The sequence below is a fragment of the Nyctibius grandis genome, chromosome Z (assembly GCF_013368605.1).
Source record: "Nyctibius grandis isolate bNycGra1 chromosome Z, bNycGra1.pri, whole genome shotgun sequence".
In the NCBI taxonomy this organism is placed as follows: domain Eukaryota; kingdom Metazoa; phylum Chordata; class Aves; order Nyctibiiformes; family Nyctibiidae; genus Nyctibius; species Nyctibius grandis.
Window position 1 is genome coordinate 49,591,918 of NC_090695.1, and position 20,378 is coordinate 49,612,295.

The following is a 20,378-nucleotide window of genomic DNA, read 5'->3' on the forward strand; positions in this document are numbered from 1 at the left end:
AGGGCGATCCTCGAAGTGAAGCTTGGCTGCATGCCCTCTTCTTGCTGTTCATACCTAGTGGGAGGTAGAAATACCTGAAACAATTTTCCTTTTAGCTGAACGTGCCACCTTTTTGCAGTAAGATGAAAAGCCACCAGAGGTGAGTGATATTTAGCAATCTCTTCCTTTTGCCCTACAGACCGATCTCTGAATAACGCTAGGGAAAGTGTGTGTTCAAAAGCAGCACTGGCCTCTACTTCAGAGAAAGAGCCAGGTGGTATTTTCGTAAAAGCTATTCTGACTCATATGCATTTGTATTTCTACCTGATGAGATGCACAGCCTTTACTTCCTGACTAGAACAGGATCTACTGATCACTGTGTGTGATCATACATACTGTGCAGGGCAGTATATATGGGTGTGCAGAGACATGTAAGTGCTTTTTACCAATTCGGTGGCATTTACAAAACACCGTTCTTCCTATAGCCTCCTTACAGCAGCAAAGTCCAAAACGAGGGTGGTGCAGCCCTAAGGAGCCAGAATGGTTACTTTGCAGAGGTGTGCGAGTGTCACCTCCCAATTATGGCTTTTTTTCACCAGAAACAGGCACTCTTGTTGCCTCCTTCGACAGAAATTTTGCAGTGAGACAGCCACTAAAAGTGTTTCCTTTTTCGGGGGCTGTTTTGGCGGGTAAGTATTTTTCTCCGGCAGAACTGGTGCAACCAGCCCCCCGTGAGCGGGGACCACCGGGGGAGATGCGGGGTGACACAGAGCCGTGCACTCGCCCCCGCGGGCGGCCGGGCAGCGACGAGGAGGGGAGAGCACCTCCTCCGAAGAAGGGACTCACCTTGCCTCCCCTGCCCCCAGGGAGCGCGGGCGGTGGGCGCTCCTCCCCCGGCCCCTCTCCTGGTCCGGAGCTGGAGCTGGAGCCGGAGCCGGAGCGGGCAGCGGAGCGGGCGGGGCGAAGCGCAGGCGCGGCGCACGACGGGCTGCAGCCGGGCCCCCGCGCCGCTCCTGGGAGCCGATGGCAGCTGCACAGCGCGGCCGCCCGGCGGAGCGCGGCGCGTCTCGGCGCCCCCGGCGCGGGATGCGCGGGCGGGCAGGCGGCGGCAGTGGCGGCAGCGGCTGCGGCAGCTCCGGGAGCCGGAGGGACGGGGCCGGGCGGCCGGCGGCCGCCGCGCTCGCTTGACCTGCGTGCCCCCCTGGCCGCGCCGGGGTGCCCCGAAGGATGTCCGCCCAGTCCAAGGGGACCGCATCCTCCTCCTCGTCGCCGTCCGAGGGGCCGCCAGCAGCCTCCAAAGCCAAGGTGAAGGAGCAGATCAAGATCATCGTGGAGGATTTGGAATTAGTCCTGGGGGACCTGAAAGACGTGGCGAAGGAACTTAAGGAGGTGAGAAGCGGAGGGCTGGGCGGGCGGACCCCCGGTCTGCCCCGTGGGGGGCGAGCACCCTTCGCCCGGGGGCCCTGCGCCCCCTGGGAGTCCGCTGCTGCCCCCAGGCTCCTTTCACCACTTCTTCATCGCAGGTCGAGCAACTGGTGTGCGGGTTGGGCCCTGGGCGGCCCCCGGCCATGCTCCGGGGTGGGCGGCAGTATCTCGCTGCGGCGCCCGGCGGCCCGAAACGGGACGAGGTGGCGCGGCTGGAGGAGCCCCGTGTCCCGGGGGCCGGCCGGTCGTCCTCCGCCCGTCTGCGGGCCGGCTCTTCCCGGGGACTTCCCACCTCGGAGTACCCCTCGGAGGTGTTTTTTTTTTTTTTTTTTTTTTGCCGGGCGGCCGGGGATGCCTCTCCTGCGGGGTCCCCGCTGGTCGAGGAGGGTGTTTGGGGCAGCCCTGCCCGCTCCGGGGCTGCGCCAGGCAGGCATCCCGACGATGGGAGAGACGTCAGGAGCGTCTCCGCTCCCGCTTCAGCGAGTTTGACCTTTCGGCTGCACGGTGCAGCTCCATGTTCACCCCTAGGCAGCAGCCCGGCTCGGATCTCCCGGCCGGTGAGGTCTGGGGGATCCCTGGGCGAAGCATCCCTGCCCCGCTCGGCAGTACCAGCACGGCGAAGTCTGCCTCTGCAGGCTGCTTCACCGGGAGCTGAGCGCCCTGTTTATCTTGCCTATCTGACAAGATTGCCTTTGTAATCTTCCTTTGGCGGTGGCGAGTGTCATATCCCCTAGGTTAATCTGCCGGCGGAGTGCGATTACCGCGGGCATGTTCATAATCAGGGAAATGCTGTAGCTGAAGGGAGACAATTCGTCTGTCCTTTTGGAGATTTCCATGTTATCTTGATTTTGCTACACAACTGGTCGACAGATGGTTGGATTATGCACCGAAATTCAAGTCCAGAATCTCTGTACATTGCTTTATAATCCTGTATTTGACATTTATAACAGACGGTGTTTTTTTGCTATCAAATATTAGTTTTCTATTTTAACACATTGTCAACAAGTTTCATTGAACAGACTTTTCCCATCTGAGGCAGTATGAAATTCACCCGGCGCTTCCTTATAATGTTGAGAGATGTATAAACACACGGCTCACTAATCACAGCTGTTATACTTCTTTCTCACCCACAATTCCAGATTTCTCCTTTTTTTTTGAAAATATGTCTATAATTTCTCTTTTCCTTAGTATGCTGCTGTCTGTGCTTTGTAATTCTTTGAGGTATTTTGAAGTGGAAATAAACATTGTTTGTAGGGCAGTTCTTTCAGCGTTTTAGACTGATAGAGCAAACTGGCTTCTGTTGCTGCAGAAGCACATTTTTCAGGACCTGGAGAGGATGTACTGTGATCTGTCCCATGAATGTAAATCATTCTCTGCACATAATCAGTCCTAGCTTTCCTCTAGTGAGCAAACAAGATCACTGTAGGTGGAGATTGTATGTCATCATTTACTGTGGTATGTTTTATCTAAGCGAACTTGTCTGTTCTGGTTGACTGCATCTGTGAAAGAGAACTGAATTTACCTCTGCTTGATGGGGAAATGGCTTGTGTGGAACTCCTTGTCCCAGTAGAGTGAAATGTAAAAGGGAAGTTGTAGAGAAATGGTGCTGTAACCCTGTTAGGTACTATGTACCTGGAAGGGTGGAAAATAATTGGAAGGATTGCCAAGAGCATCTGTTTTGAGAAAATAGAAGTATTTTTATAAAAAGATAGTTCAGTCTTGTTTGTAACCACACAGGAGTGTTTGAGTAATGTTCCTCTCTAAATATATCTTACAAAGATGTGATACTCTGACTAACAAGGGTTGAATATGCAATTATCTGCTTGCTTGCAATGTTGTCATGTGTTAAATACACTTTGTATGACATTTATTTTGAAAAGTCTGCAGAAGTTTGCCATCTGAGTACCTCTAGTTGTCTGCCTTTTGTAGTATGGACTAAAGCTGTGCAAGATCTCTTGACGCATCTGCAATGTATACCTTTTTATGTGAAAGTGAGTTAATTGATATTATAAGCTAATAATCAGTCTCTTTCATAGGTTGGTTGTCCGTGCTAGAAAGCATTGACAGATCTTTCATTAACGCGTATAGGAGGGTGGTCTATAGTCAGTTTTGGTGTATTATACACAGATGTATATCTCTGCTTCATTTGTTGTTCCTTACTGTAGGACCAGGCAAAGTGATAAACTAGAGGATGAAAGTTCGCACTTTCCATTTGCACCATAAATTGTGTTCTGGAGATGTTCTGGCTACCTTTTTTTTTCACTAGGTGTTTACTGTTGTGCTACAAACTTATCTATTGTTCCTTTTTTTTTTTAAATTAGGAATATATTATTCTGAAAATAGCCTTTCATTCTTTTTATTACTGTTAAGAAAGACTTCAGTTCTTCTATATAGGTAGGGCATGAGGGCTTTTATTGTGGTTACAGTAATATTTAGTTTTGATATTGAAAATACAACATTCGTAGAACACTTTTTTTTCTATTTATGTCTACCTATTTGTTACTCTCAAATATAAATTACTTTATTTATTAGTTTATACGTAATGCAGCACTTCAGGTATTGGGACAGACTGGATGTCTTCTCCTAGCACCTTTCAGTCTTATTTTGTAAGATTTTATATTAAAAGTACTGTCAAATTGAAAGATAGTTTCATTGCTTCAAAGTGAACTGTTCTATAACAATAAGGAGTATGCCTGTACAAGACTTGTATGTCTTGTTACATTTAGCTTGTTATAGTTTAATTATATTAATGTATTTGCATCTGCCCTTTGTTCCAAAGCTTTTTCTAATTGATGCTTTAACATTTTTTCTATTTAAAAGGTGGGAAGGGAGGAGTGGGGAGAGGATGTGGTGTTAAAACCAGATGCACAAACCATGAAGCTTATTAATTTTCTGTAAAAACAAATGACTAAATCATGTGGATTAAAACAAGTACATGTTAGAGGAGTTTCTGTGTCTCAGAAGTGGAACATCTGTCTCTTTTTTTCCCCCTTATTTATTGGTCTGGTTTATTTAGGCTAAGGTAACCACAAAAGACTAAGAACGGACGGGTGGGGGGAGTGACTGGGGGGACATGTTAGGATGCAGTGGTGCTAAATTCAATCTGAGCTCACGTGTGGCTAGTCCTCTCTAGGGTGAAGCTAACTAAGGAGACACTTGGCCCCTTTTGTCTCCTTGCTAAAAAGAAAATCAGGGTGGGTGTGTACCAACAGCGGGATGTGGTTTTGTGCTGGAAGAAATTAATGGATTTAAAATGGATTGAGTGGCTGTTATTTGATGACTATTCCAATGAAAAGTCAAAGGGGTGCCAGAGGTTTGAGTAACACTGACTATTCCTTTAGTCCAGGCCATTTCAAAATTAAGTTGGTGAAGCTTTAACCTGATTCTCCTCCAGAAGACTGGGTAAAAGACCTTTTTCTCTAGAGTCTGTCTAGAAAAATGGTTATTATTAAGTCTTGCTTTGCAGATGATATTTATCTGTCTGGTACCTAAATAATGAGATGATGAACACTACTGGAAACTGGAAGATGTGCTAATTAAACTATTTTGAATGTAAAATGTGTGATGTAGCCGTAATTCTCTGATGACTTCAGAAGGGATTGTAGGGGGTGTGCATGTGCACCTGTGGACAGCAGGGCACAGAGAGCTGTATCATCTTAATAATGATACTGTAATTTTTAAGACATCCCTGCTTTCACATTTTGTGATAATGTTGTACATTTCTGTATCCTTGCACTTGTTTACATTAAGGAAATACTTAACTAAATCATTTGATAAATACTTTTTGTAGTAATAAAAATTTATCATGCAGAACAAATTCCTAGAAGTTATGTGTGAAACATTTGCATAGCTTTTAATTGGCTAAATACGCTTCAACCTTTTATTGAAAGGAAGCAGCTGTGTAGCTATTGCCAATGTTTAGAATAATCCAAAATGGAGGTGCAGGAGAAACAGAAGCCCTCATAGGCATTGCACATGCATCAGTAAATTTCCAGGCTTTCCGAGTCTGCCTCCTCTGCTTTAAATCCTCCAAAAATGTCTTGCTGAGAGAACAAGTGAATGATCCTCCCTCATCTAACTGACGCATTTATTTTCCATAAATATGTGATCTATAAAATTTGGGCATGACTTAACAAATAATGTTTTCTAAGTGATGATGGAACTAGCAGATGCCAACCTCCCCTCTCCCCAAACACCATGACACCATGACAAAGCTTGTTATGGGGTAGACGACATGATTCCAGGCCAGTCATCATTCTTTCAAGTGGAGGATGGTCATGCATTCCATGGTCTTCATTTCTGGATCAGGTCTGAAAGAGCATATTACAATTTCAGCACCAATGTTTGCCGTTCCATTTTTGTTTTTGTGTTCAGCTAACAATCCAGATGGCAGGAAGGCACTCCAGGTTCTTGCCTGTTAATCCAGAAACTAGGAAGCTGCAGTTTGTATCCACCAAGAGGATTAGAGCAGCAACAATCAATCATGTATCAGTATCTCTGATGTGCAGGCAGTAATGTAAACACCAATACAAAATGTTTGGGGTTCATATTGCTGCATGAAGGCAAGGGGGGGAGGTATTACAGCATAGGTATAGAATATAGTATATGGAAACCTAAGAGTAGGTAGAACAATAGTAAAACTTTTTAAACCCTCCCTTCTTCTGCTGATCCCTGCCTCTTCTCCTTTTTGGGCTCTCTCCAGATGTCAAGGACCTGAGGCTCCTTTTGCTAGGTAGTAGCCATTGAAGGAAGAGGTTTTTGTGCATACTTGTTCCTACCATTAGAAATCCAATAAATGCAGATGCCCTTCTTACGTGTGGGTTCTGGATGCTGGCCCTCTTAACAGTGTTCCTCTTGGAGTCTTGGTTTAGTAGATAGACTCTTTGTATATGCAGATCTGGTCAGTGAGATGTGAGAGTGACTGAAGATTTCTTGTGATTTTTTTTTTTACTGTAGCTGGGTTTGTGGTATAGTTCAGGCACCAGGACCAAGATGTTGTATGGCTAATGGCATTGCCCATTCCGAAACTTGCTAATCTCTCCAGCAGCAGACTTTTTTCTGATTTCTTATTGCAGTCCTTGGTGACAAAGGCAATCACGAACTGTACCTGCATGTTTATTGTAAGTGCAGAGTATGATTCATTATGTAAGAGAAGCACTGCACAGCAGCTTTACCGTGTTCGGCCCAGGGGTCCAAACTGGGCCATAAATAGTCATTGCAGGTAACTGAATCATAATTTTCCTTTCCTTTTGTTTCTTGTGGTCTATGAAGCATTTATACAGTTATGCACAACAAAAAAGTGCAGATGTATTAAGATAAAATTCTTACGCTGGCAGTGTCAGCGTAGGAATAAAGCTAATAGAGCTAAAAGGTAACTGTGAACCTCAGAAAACCCCAATGTTTTAAGGTTGTCAGGAACATTTTAAAAGCTGATATATGACAAGCTAAGGTTACTCCACATCTGATTTATAACCAAAGCTACCAAGAGTTAGTAATTGTATTGTGTAACAGAATGAAAAGAATAACTAGTGTACATTTAGAGCTTTGCTTGTTAATATCAAGAGGCTTGACAGAGGGAAGCGCACTGTCAATTTATGCTAGCTGTTTTGTTTTTACGCACACTCATGTCAGCTACTTCATTCCTTTTATGCAATACTAAGCTCCTGATAGTAATGTGTATTGTGCAACCGTGAGCTAAATAGAGCATATATAAATTGAGTTTTCAAATAAAAACATTACCACAGTGAAAATATGTATCTTTGTGCTAAAGTTTGAACCTCACAGTCTGTGCACTACTGACTGTGATACAGAAAGCAAAAGTAGCGAGGCACGAACTTCAGTCTGTTGCAGTCAGATTTTGCCATTGACTTCAGTATGGACAAAAGTAAGTTTAAGGGTGACAGAAGTTAGTTTTGGGCTGCTTCATTTTTATTAAAACTTCAGAATTCAGAAGAATCAGTTGCTGCCACGTGTATGTATGAATGCGTCATACAAAAACAATGACTTGGTTGAGCACCATCACTAAAGTTCTGCAGATTTTTGCCAGTTTCCTCTGGAAATGAAACAATGCTTCTGTTCCCATTACTCACACTGGACAAAGTTCTGGAATAGCCTTCCCACTTCCAGTCAAAAACTTTCAGCCAAATTACTACTCACAGTCTATTTGTACACAACTAATTAATACTTCTTTTGGGGGAGGTGGAGGAGAGGTGCAAATGTTGTCCCTGAGTTTAAAGAGTGCATTCCCATAGTGCCTATTTCACACTACCTTTATGAAGAGTATCACTATCCTCTTCTAGTTTTCATTTCTTTTAGAGATGCAAAATGTTTGTGACATGTAGTCTTCACAGGTGTATTATACCTGTTCTTTGAAAGGTAGATGAGCTGTATGGTCAGTGACCTCACAGGTAGCTCATGTATATCCTGCCCCGGTGTCTCCATTTTTTTTCTTCAGTGGAGGTTATTTGCTGTGAGGCAGTCAGAGTGAAGGGGTCTGTTTTGAATATGGACTGTTTTCCTTGCTACGTAACCTGTGGCTGACATTCAGTCGTGCAGGTTAACAGTAGCTTAGTTACATATACATAGCTAGGGCTTTGTTTTATTATGGTGGTAGTCAGGCCTTGTGGTTTGGTTTGGTGTATTGGTTGTTATTTTGCTTGTGGTTTTTTTTTTTTAGTAGTTGCAGTAAATAGCAGCTGATGTACATTGTTTTCTTAAGGTAAAGAAAGGTCTTGAGGTAGCATTTCACTCAAATTTCAATGTAGGGTGCATATTATCTGTGTTACTGAATGTTCAATATGTTATACATGAACGTGTGATAAGGGCTGCAGCCTGTACATGCTTTCTTTGCTCATAGCTCATGTCCAGCTGTGTACATGATTGACTCTAGTCATTCTTGCTGCAGCTACCTGCAATGCTTCAAAATGCCCTTTCTTGTTGTCCTCAGGGGAAGAAGAAAAGCAGAACGTACTTTCAGGAAGGGCTGAGAAAATCCTCTAGCGGATGTCTCACTACAGCTTCCCTGTGTCAGGTCATGTGTGTGTGTTGAATGACTAGGGTGGGAGGGCTTGGTGGCTGAACTGCTGGCATTCTGGTTTGGTTTAAAATTACTGTGCTACAGCTGATGGGACTAGTGAGGAGCAATTGCCTCCCAACAGGGGTAGTACCGTCAGTTGTTGCTTTTGCAAAAATTGTAGTACATTCATATGTCTTTAAAGGTTAACAGACTCACCCATTGTTTCATGCAGCATGTGCCATATTGCATTATGAAGACTGAGAGCACTGATGTTGAATCATTTCCACATTTCATTGTAGATTATTTCTCAGTAATTTGAAAAATCTTTCTATTTTAGAACACCTTCCAGTTTTTTCTCCTTAAATATTTTTTGATAAATCTGCAGTAATTATTTTAGTCTTTCACTCATGTGGTATTATGTTTTTCTCTTTGTTGTGGTCTGTTTACAGTTGTTTCAGTGAACAGCTTCATGGTGGAAGCAGAGTAAGACATCCTTACTTGTACTGTAATCATTTGAGTTGTAAATAAGAGAAGAAGGTAATTAAATACTTCTGAAAATAGTTTGCGAGGTTTATCATTTGTTTAAAGTGAGACCATCTGCACAGGGCTCCAGGACTTTGATGGGGAACCAAAAACTGGATTTCGGCTTTCCATGCAACTGCAGAAAGGGAGATAAGTGCTTAAAATTTTGATATCTAGTAACACTTTTATACTTTACTGGAAATGGCACTGTGTTAAAACAGGCAGCTTATGTGGCCTGAAAGATGCAAATTTTAAAAACAAACATACAAACAAACTGAAAACATTAACAAATGAACAGTTTGGGCTTGCTTTTCCATTATAAATTACTGGTTTATACTCATGTACCTGTGTCCTTTCTGTATGAAATTAATGTGAAAATGTGAAAAAGCAAGATCAGTATGTTTTTTCTTTACTGCAGCATAACAAAAAACAAGTATAATTCTTTCTTTGCATGCTTTGTCATTGAGATTTTTTTTTGTGATGTGCCTTCTGCTTTTTTTTTTGCCTTTTTGTTAAAACCAGGCAAAACCAACACTTTTTCAGTGTTAGTTCCCTGAATTCTTGTAAAGGCACATGCTAGTTAGAGAGTAATTGTCCAGCTAAATTAAGTACTGAAAGTTCAGTAGTTATTGGTCAAATAATTGGAAGAAATAAATTTATTTTTAAATATAGAATCACAGACTGTTTGAGGTTGAAAGGGACCCCTGGAAATTGTCCAATCTATTCAATAGTCAACTACAGCAGGTTGCTTAGGATCTTGTTCTTGAATATCTTCAAGGATGGTAACCCCACAACCTTTTTGGACTACCTATTCCAGTGTTGAATCACCCTTACAGTAAAAATGTTTTGTCTTGTGTTTAAGTAGAATTTCCCGTATTTCAATTTGTGCCTGTTGCCTGTTGTCCTCTCATTTAGCACCACTGAGAAGAGTCTGTCTTCATCTTCTTACTCCTTTCAATCAAGTATTTATACACATTGGGATAAGATTCCCATGAGCCTTCTCTTCTCCAGGCTAAACAATCCCAGTTCTCTCAGCTGCTCCTCATATAACAGATGCTTCAACTCCTTAGTCATCTTCCCAACCTTTTGCTGGACTAGCTCCAGTATGTTCATATCTGTCTTGTACTGGGGAGGCCAGAACTGTGCACAATAGTCCAAACATGGCATCAAATAATCAGTTACATATTCAGTAAAAATGCTATGTTACAGACATTAGCTTCCCCCAATAAATATTTCTTTATCTGAAAATTTTAAATTAGCTGAAAAACTTATTCTCTACTTTTTCATTAGCGTTGCAGTCATAAATGGCTATTGACTTCTCACTGCCTGATCTGTGGATTTTACTTACTTTCTGAATCTGGATTTTACTTACTTTCAGACAGAAGAATAAATAACAGATTTGCAGTATAAATCCCTATAGAGTATAACGGATGCATACACCAAGGGTTTTGAGCTGGTGTTCGTAAGTGAGTGCAGCCACTGCAGCATGTATGTGACGTTAGGCAGCGATGACAGGAAGGGAGGGCTGCAGCTCCTTTTGCTTTTACAGAAACGCCACTCCTCCATAACATCTCTTCATGAAACTGTGATATATCCTGTTCCCCACCTCCATGAAATTGTCCAGGCAAACCCAATGTGATTACTCAAATTAACTTTGTGAACCATTCAGATTAATTTTGCCCCTCTGCTCTAACCTCTGCAGATGTCAGTTTCCACTTTGATTTCTCATCTTCTGTTGCATCATACTAATCCCTCCATTTCTACGAGGCTTTTTATTTTCTTTTCCTAGCCCTTTTCTTCTTTTGCCTCGTAACAGTTTCTGGTGCTTCTACAACTTTATCTACCTCACTGTTAGTGGCTATCAAACCAACATCTGACTTGTTAAACACGAGAGTGCTTGTCTCTCCGTTCTTGAATGTTGACTCAGGAAGGTCAATGTCAAAGTTTTAAGATTGGTCTTAAGAATTTCAGGTGACTCTGGCATTCATCTTAGTAACACAATTGCTCTCCTGATGCATCTTTCACATGCTAATAGGAGATTCTCCTGTGTAGGATTTGGAAGCATTGTTAGTATTTTTTTCTAGCCCAATTACCAATCTGGTATAGCAACTGAAAGCTGTGTTGCTTGGATTCCAAAGTTATCTGGGTTGTTATTACAAGCAAAAGCTTTTCATTTGAACTCCACGGTAGGTTAAGTTAACACTGTTTTCCAGCTTTCCAGTTCAGCATCCAGAATTTAATTTAAAAATCACTCCATCTTTTCTCAAAATACTACAGTGATACTCTCTTAAATAAATGATTTTCAGTTACCAACTAGAGTGTACTTTATTCTCTAGGTGTTTTTACTGATGATTGCAGAGACCGTTTGAAAGGGATGTTTACAACGGCAGATGTTCTCTGCTAGTGCTACTGGGTACCACCCAGACTGGAGTGGTACAGTCTAGGCTTATTTGACTTTCTTTGCTTATAGGTAATTTTATGGGACAGTTTTAAGGTTCAGTTGGATTGTAAGCACTTTACATCATGTGCAAACACTTTAGTTAATTATTTTCATTAGCTTTCTTGTATCAGCAAGCAGAGCCTTTGCTGGTGTGATGCAGTGTAACCATCAAGGTATTTGACTAAGCTGAGACTTGAAATACTTGATACTTGGTAAGTATAATGGAAAATATATACAGCTCATTCTGGATGCCATCTCTAAGGATGTAGAGGAAAAGAAGGTTATCTGGAGTAGCCAACATGGACTCACCAAGGGGAAATCATCCTTGACCAATATGATGGCTTCTATAATGGGATGACCAGCTGGGTAGATGAGAGGAGAGCAGTGGATGTTGTCTACCTTGACTTCAGCAAGGCTTTTGACACTGTCTCCCATAACATCCTCATAGGAAAACTCAGGAAGTGTGGGTTAGATGAGTGGACAGTGAGGTGGATTGAGAACTGGCTGAATGGCAGAGCTCAGAGCGTTGTGATCAGCAGTGCTGAGTCTAGTTGGAGGCCTGTAGCTAGTGGTGTTCCCCAGGGGTCAGTACTGGGACCAGTCTTGTTCAACTTATTCATCAATGACCTGGATGAAGGGACAGAGTGTGCACTGAGCAAGTTTGTTGATGATACGAAATTGGGAGAAGTGGCTGATACACCAGAAGGCCGTGCTGCCATTCAGCGAGACCTGGACAGGCTGGAGAGCTGGGTAGAGAGGAACCTCATGAAGTTCAACAAAGGCAAGTGTATAGTCCTGCATCTTGGGAGGAATAACCCCATGCACCAGTACAGGCTGGGGGCTGACCTGCTGGAAAGTAGCTCTGAGGAGAAGTACCTGGGAGTTCTGGTGGACAACAAGCTCACCATGAGCCAACAACGTGCTCTTGTGGCCAAGAAGGCCGATGGTATCTTGGGGTGCATTAGGAAGAGTGTGTCCAGCAGGTGGAGGGAGGTTATCCTCCCTCTCTACGCTGCCCTAGTGAGGCCACATCTGGAGTACTGTGTGCAGTTCTGGGCCCCCGAGTTCAAGAAAGACCAAGAACTACTGGAGAGAGTCCAGTGGAGGGCTACAAAGATGATCAGAGGACTGGAGCATCTCTCTTACGAGGAAAGGCTGAGAGAGCTGTGTCTGTTTAGCCTAGAGAAGAGAAGACTGAGGGAGGATCTTATCAATACTTACAAATACCTTAGGGGCGGGTGTCAAGAGGATGGGGCCAGACTCTTTTCAGTGGTGCTCAGTGACAGGACAAGGGGCAACAGGCACAAACTGAAACATGGGAAGTTCCATCTAAATATGAGGAAAAAGTTCTTTACTTTGAGGGAGACAGAGCACTGGAACAGGCTGGCCAGGGAGATTGTGGAGTCTCCTTCTCTGGAGATATTCAAAACCCACCTGGATGTGACCCTGTGCGACCTGCTGTAGGTGAACCTGCTTTGGCAGGGGATTGGACTAGATGTTCTCCAGAGGTCCCTTCCAACCCTAAGCATTCTGTGATTCTGTGAATTGCAATGACAAGGTTCCAATGCTTTTATCTAAGGCTTAAGTTCATTGCATACCAAAGAATTGTAGTCTAAGGTTGATTAAAGCTAGACGTAGGTAGGAAATTTACATCTAATGTTAGGTAACTGAAGGAAATGCCTTTTAAAAATCTCTAAAAATGTCTTCTAAAATCTTAAAAGTCCTTAAAAGGACTTTTAAAATCTTCTGTTCACTAGGGAATCTTTTCTGAGTGTTTGATGCAAGGTTGTAAGTATTACAGGTAGATACATCCTGACTGTATCTTAATGAATGACTGCTGTATGCTATTTCTAGGAGATAAATGCTTGGCTAGCATTGTGTTATCTCTACTTCAAGTTTCTTAAGAATTAAAAAAAAATCAGCTCTGTCACAGTCAAAGTTTATTCAGTGTACATCACCTTAGAAATAGGGGCCACTTTTATAATATAGTGATCAGAATATTAAATGTAGCTAGTCAGCTATTTTCTCCCTAATTTGATAGTCTTCTACAAACCTACATCTGGCTTAGAATATAAATTATTTCTGAGATTGAATATTTAACAGGTATTAGTCAACCAAGAGCATAAAATAAAATGCTAAAAGAAAAAAATAAATAACCCTCTGGATGAATTCTTTTTTCAGGAAAAATGTAAGCAACCTTGACTTGATCCTTTGTATTATGGTGTCAGGTGTAGTTAATAATAATATATTATGAAAAGAAGGAGGGATCTATATTTCTGTAGATGTGAAACTTGCTTCTGTTTGGTTTTCACCAATTCTGGCAGTGACATCTCATGATATATCATTAATGTCCTGATATTATGTGACAGCTTTTCAAATGATTTTTATTTCTTTTATAGCTATCTTTTGAAAGAGTGGCAAGGCTCAGAGGGAATTTGGAACATTATCGAGCCTTAATTTTCTAAAAATCAAGTTCTTGTTTTAATAACTGCTTGTTTTGTACAGGCAGAGTACTTCTCTCATGTTCATCTGTTATTTCTCAGCTTAATTTATTAATCAAGAATGAGGCATCATTGTTATCCCTGTGAATTATGGATATGATATGTCTTCCTTCTATGCATGGTTTCTTTTACATAATGAAACAAAGTCATCTGTTACATAAATGCTAATATACTGCAATTAAATCTTGATCAAATGGATTTTGTGATAATTAAATGTCTATATGACATTTAATGTCATATAGACATAATGTGACTGAGGGGTGACCTCATGAATGTTTATAAATATGTAAAGGGCAAGTGTCAAGAGGATGGAGCCAGGCTCTTCTCAGTGACATCCCTTGACAGGACAAGGGGCAGTGGGTGCAAGCTGGAACACAGGAGGTTCCACTTAAATATGAGGAAAAACTTCTTTACAGTGAGGGTGACCGAACACTGGAACAGGCTGCCCAGAGAGGTTGTGGAGTCTCCTTCTGTGAAGACATTCAAAACCCGCCTAGACGCGTTCCTGTGTGATATGGTCTAGGCAATCCTGCCCCGGCAGGGGGATTGGACTAGATGATCTTTCGAGGTCCCTTCCAATCCCTAACATTCTGTGATTCTGTGATTCTGTGATTCTGTGATATTGAACAGATTAAATTGTTTCCTTGATTTTTGTACAGTAACTATAGTATTGCAATGTTTCAGTACAACTTTTCCTTGAAGAACTTTGTGTTAGACTTTGGGAGCCTGTATGGCTAGAGGATAAGACGTCAACATCTTGCTTTCTTCTAACACAGAGCAGTAGCAAGTGTATGTGACTTTAAGGTTTTCTTCCTATGAAGGAGATGTTCTTGGAGTCTTTATGTGCTTACTACTGCAAACTGCCATGTAATACAGACATAGGAAGCATAATAAAATGTTTTTGTGAATGACAACTGTTTAATCCAGGCCAAAAACCCCAACAGGCAAACAAATAAACAGTGACAATAAAAATTTGTTAAAATTTTAATAGTAGTACAGATTAGGAGGAGGTTTATCACAAAGTCTTTTCCCCTTAGCAGCATCCTTGTCTTTTATTTCCTTCCACTTCTGATTTTTGTGTGGCATTTATTTGAGATGTGAAGTATATATATGGTAAATTAACATACACAGAGCACTGTGTTGTTGTGGCTAGACTACTCACAGAACTTGTCTCCTGTGACGTACACATGCTTTAGATGATTTTCTCTGTTCAGGCGTGTATGTCCTCTAGTGGAAGTGGCTGCAGATAATACACAAGGCATCCTCCCTTTTTTTTTTTTTAGGAAGAACATCCTGTTTCTAGCTCTGTAGAAAAAGATTTCTCTGAAGGAATGATTTTCTTTAAGGACATCAAAGGGGAACAAATTACCTTAGTGTTTTCTGAACCACATCTGAGGAATAATGAAACTGTAAAAGCTCTGTAGAGACTTGGAGGGTAAGTAGAATTATTTGCCGGATGAGATAGTGTGGTTCTCTGTATCATTGCAGTGTGTACGTTATCAGGAAAAAAATCTTGAAAGTGAATAGTCTGCTTTCCTAAAGGAGAAGGCGAACGTGTTGCATTAAATTCAGCAAGAATTTAACAGTTTCCTTTTTACAAGGTTCTGTGTTGTTATTCTCTAAAGAATAAATCCTGGATGAATGTTGACAGAAAGTTATAATCTTGATTTGCAGACTGCTCTTGGGCCTCTGCTGCTCTTGGGCTCATCCTTGCCTTGTTTAACAAGATTGGTAATTTTCTCTACAGGTGTGAAGAAAATCAGAACTATAAAAAGTAGGAATAAGAATTATTTGTGAAATTTTTTAATCCTTGGTAAAACCCTTGGCTGTCACAGGTCCTGGAACTATTGACATAGAATTAAGAACTTGGAGTAAATGCAGGAAGAAAAAAAGGAAGAAAAAGGAGGGGTGCTGATGGTGAAGGCAGGCAGATGGTGGGAAAAAATGCTTTGACTGTCAGTTTTTCCAGTTAGAAAAGGAAGACAAAATTGGAGTAACAGACATTCCAGCCACAAATTCAGCTTATGCTATTATCTGAAATGTTATGACTTTTCTGTGTGGTGGACTATGTTTTATTTAAGAATAGATGACTGGAAAGCGTAAACTGTCTCTGAATCCAGCACCTTCCTGTTAGAGGAAGATCACATGTTTCTTTGTGAGTTTATCTAGCTCCATTTTAAATATATCCATTTCTTCTGTTGTTCTTTTCTTCGTACTGTTCCCATTGGAATATTATTCTATAACAATTGATGTAACAACTTGGAATATTTTAATGTTTTTTAAAATTTTTTTTTCAATAGCCTGGGTTTTTTTGCTAGTGTTACCACTCAGCTCAGGTAGGTCTTGAATATTTCTTCCTCTAGTTGTACTTGTATCTTGGTACATGGGTAAAGAAAGTCTTACTCCTTTTATTAATTTGATAGAGACTCTCCATTTGATGACACAGAGTGCATTTCTATCTCTGTTTTGATTGAGTTAATCTTCATAGAAATGTGTACAATACTGTAGGTGAGGTCTAACCAGAGCTTTGCACAGTGCTACTTATCTTTGCTGGAACTATCTCTTTTGCTACATCCTGAAGTTGCATTTTCGTTTTGGTGTTAGATTGGCAGCTAACAGCCATGCTATATTCACGTTGTACACAGAGGGTCTTTTCCATGCAGGTTTATGAATTAGTGATCTTCCAGTCTGCAGCACAAAGCTATTTAGTTTGTCCTTGTGGTTATGATCTTGCATATTGCACAATAGGAATTTTATTCCACTTTTAAGCGTCTGTGAGATTTACTTCATTCCCTATGTATTGTCTCCTGGGTCTGCTGGATCAGCAGATTTCCTCAGAGCTTTTACAACATTCGTGACAAGGTAATTAATAAAAATACTGTATGACATCAGCCAAAATCTGGTTAAAAGTGTTTCACTGCTGTTTCCTCCTGACCTAAATGTACTGCTTTTTGCATATCTAGAAAACCAGTTAAGTATAAAGTAATCAGCAATTCACATGGAGGTGGCTTTTCAGACAGTATGTTTTTAAGTTGTGGAGCACCTTGCCACTATGCATTACGGAGAATATGAATTTTCCTGCGTTGAAGATGACAGTGGACGAAATGGATGAAGGGGAGTTCTCTAAATGCATATAAAAGCCTAGAAGCTGACTAAATGTATATAATGAAGTACAAGTCTCAGGAAAACCGTGGGCCTCAAGTGGTTGTAGCCTGGCAGAGTGCTTAAGGAGACTACTCATTGTGCCCTTCGGCATCTGTTTTTGATCACTGTTGGAGACAAGATGATTGGCTAAACAGAGGTTTGATCTCATCCAGTATGGCCATTTTTGTGTAGTTTGATTATCACAGTTTAGCCAATTTTATTTACTGTCTTTATTTCTTTCTCACAGGCATTTCCGAAGTTAAGGGGTTTCATTTTAGATTTATCAGCCTGTAGCTGCCATCCTTCCATTTAAATGTAAATGTAATACAATACTTTTTTCTCCATCACCTAGTATCTCATTTGACTGTCAAGATTAAAAAGGTCTTGCTACTGGCCCTGCAGAGAACTGTGTCAGCATTTCTAGAGCAGCACAGCTGAGCTCGTCCCACGCTGCTCACCTCGGCACATTGAGTTTCTGGGCTTTCATTTCTGTCTCTGATGCTTGGAGTTTAATTTCTGTTGTCCATCTTGCTGCTGGATAGGCATAACTGGTATTCAATGTAGGAATAAAAGCCAAGTAGTTCAACCAGCACTCTTGAAAGCTAATACAAATTAAAATTTTAGGGCGACCTGTCTTTAAGTTGAAGAAAAGGGGAAGTCGAAGGCGCGGCTCACGGGTGCTGGGCGATGGTTCCGGAGTAACGACACAATCCCAATATGAGTATGGAAGTTCTCCGTTTAATGATTACACGTACAGGATATATATAGACTGTAAGCAGAGGGCACGCTGATCATGCACCAAAGCCCGCGTTTTCATTGGTAAAGCCTTGCTGTCCACGTGTACTAGTAGCATATATGATTGGTCTATAAATTTAGATACACAGAGTGATGAGCACCCCCTCCCCTTTTCCTGTTTCTTTTATCTGTTTGTTACAGCTGCCAAGTCCTTGTTTTGTTGCATTTTTGCAGTGTTCAAGGAGAGCCCAAGGTGACTCGCTCTGGGCCTAACTCTTGCTCAAAGCCTGGATTGCTCAGACTGCTCAGTGGCATGAAATCATGCCCCCTCTCACTTAACCAAGCCTCCACATAAAGTATACTGGCAACCATATTCCTTACTTTTCTCCAGCAAATCTGAAGAATCTTTCACGGCTTAATACCAGTTGCAAAATCTAATTGTTGTTGTTAATTATCGCTTTAACAATATATTCTTCTTTACTGTACAGTCTATTTTGAAGAAGTCTTGGTGGTCTGTTTATTTCTGTGTGCTCTTTGAGGTAGTTTCTCACCAAATTAGTTCTGGAAGTGAAGGGCTATGATACTTCTGATTGGTTTTTTACTTTTACTTGAATAAATTGCAGTCCTCCTCTGTATCTAGATTCATGAGGTTCTCACTTAACCTTGTTAATCAGTCCCTTGTATTCTGTCAAAATCTATCTTTCTAAAATTGAAGACCTATTTCTATTAGTGTTTTTTTTTTTTTTTAAATTTTATTTTAAACTAAGTGTGTTAATCTGCTTTCATTATATGCAGGGATATTTCTATGACTGCTTTTTCTACAAGGCCTGAAAGGTCTGAAATGGTATAATCTCTTACTAAACAGTGACTAGTTGAGAAGGATGTGTCCGGTTTCACCCTGAGGAATACTTGTGTATTACCATTAATGATAGCAATGTTGTGTGTGTTACTGGACATACTTGAGTTAGGAGGTGGCAGGAAGTGCAAATGCCAGCCAGTGAGTAGTTTACTGGACAATGAAGTAGATTCTGTGGGTTTAGTTCATATGATAGGCTCAAAGACTAATAGTTACCAAACTTTTTTATGAAACAATTGTTACACCACTGTAGTGTTATTAAATTATTGTTACAATAATTTAAATGACAGAAGTTGAGACTTCAAAGAGATGAGCTGAAAAAGGCAAGACAAAGTGAAGAAAACTAACGGTCTTCAGAGTCTGAGTAATGTCTGTGTGGTCTGGCAAGGAGATCTGAAATGTCAGGAATACAACTTCAGGAGGGATTTTCACTGAAATTTATCCTTGCTATTCTTATTTCTTTTTTTCCACCTCCTGTGAAAGCTTCCTCTTAGTCACCTTAAATTGCAGCTTTTACTTTCATGAAGGAATATGTCCACTGTGACTTTTCCACAGTGATAGTCTTCTATTGTTATTTGTAGACACGCATGTTTCTATTTCTTTTGGGATTTTTGTAGTTAATATTTTGTTCTTTGGATGTTAGAACATCATAGTATTTTTGTGTTGTGCTTGATTAAGAAAGCATATGTTGTGTTTCTGCGTTTTCTCTGCCTGTTTTCTCAGACCATGATTATTTTCCAAAAGCATATTTCAAAATATCTTTTCCTCTTCTCCTCTGTTACTATGTCTCACAGGAAATGAAGGCTATTTACATCACTTGAATTCTGTCCTTGTTCAAAGTCAAAATGATGCTTCTAATTAACTACTGTTATGTGGCCTGGACTGGTTTGTCTTGTGGCAACTCCTTAATTCTCAGCAAAGGAGTGAACTTTCTCAATGTTTCCTGTCTTCCTTCAGGGTTAAGTTTCATCTGCTGTGAAACTGTGGCCAAAGAGTAACACCCTGTTGGAACTGGAGTGTCCTCTCTAGCAGATTTTTTCCCCTCCGCTTTCCACAGTCAGTAGACTGCTGGTAAGGTTTTTCAGGCTCTGGAAAATGTAGTATCAAGATACCAAATTAAAAGCAAGATTATAGCAATTTAAGTGGTGTTCTTTTATGAGGGAGTGACAATAAGAATTTGGTCTCTCTCCCACCTTCATCTCTAGATGTGTGAAACCCTCTAGTAAAAAGGCCCATCACTCTTTCAGATCCTTTGCATCATGGCTGTCAATTATCTTGTTTCGTTGTGTAGCAGGGCTCTTATAATGATCTGCATGACTCAACTACCAGTATGGTGCCAAGTGATGGAGTTGATCTTTTCCCTTGTTTTGGTTTGCTTTTAAACTAGGAGATGCAAAATAAACTTAGAGTGTCTATTCTTAAAATGGTTTCTTTATTGATTTTGAGGCAGTTTTCAGTGGCATTCTCATAATTGTTTTATGGGAGACTCTGCCTTACTTAGAGTATTTTATGATGGTTCATGCTTGCTAGGTAATCAGCTGTGTGATACTATGGGGTTATACTTATTTGGTGTGGTAGCCCATGCCTTATACATAGCATGATGTTCAGAGCTTTTCTGAATGGAGAATTAATTTCCTATTGGGCTTTTCTGTGATAAGCATCATTATGGTCCTGGAGTCTCATAAATGTTTAATGAATTTATTTTCTTAATACATTTATGAGGTGAGGGGGTATTATCTCCAGTTCACAGATACAAGACTG

The 20,378-nt window shown here is 41.0% G+C and overlaps 1 protein-coding gene across 1 annotated transcript in view; it reads left to right on the plus strand.

Annotated features, from left to right (window-relative positions):
- The first annotated feature begins 1,206 nt into the window (after nucleotides 1–1,206).
- PRR16 (proline rich 16) overlaps nucleotides 1,207–20,378 on the plus strand; it is a 134,787-nt gene continuing 115,615 nt past the window's right edge. Inside the window, exon 1 of the mRNA XM_068423927.1 lies at nucleotides 1,207–1,368. Within this exon, the coding sequence (XP_068280028.1) occupies nucleotides 1,207–1,368 (162 nt within the window). The remainder of the gene's footprint in view (nucleotides 1,369–20,378) is intronic.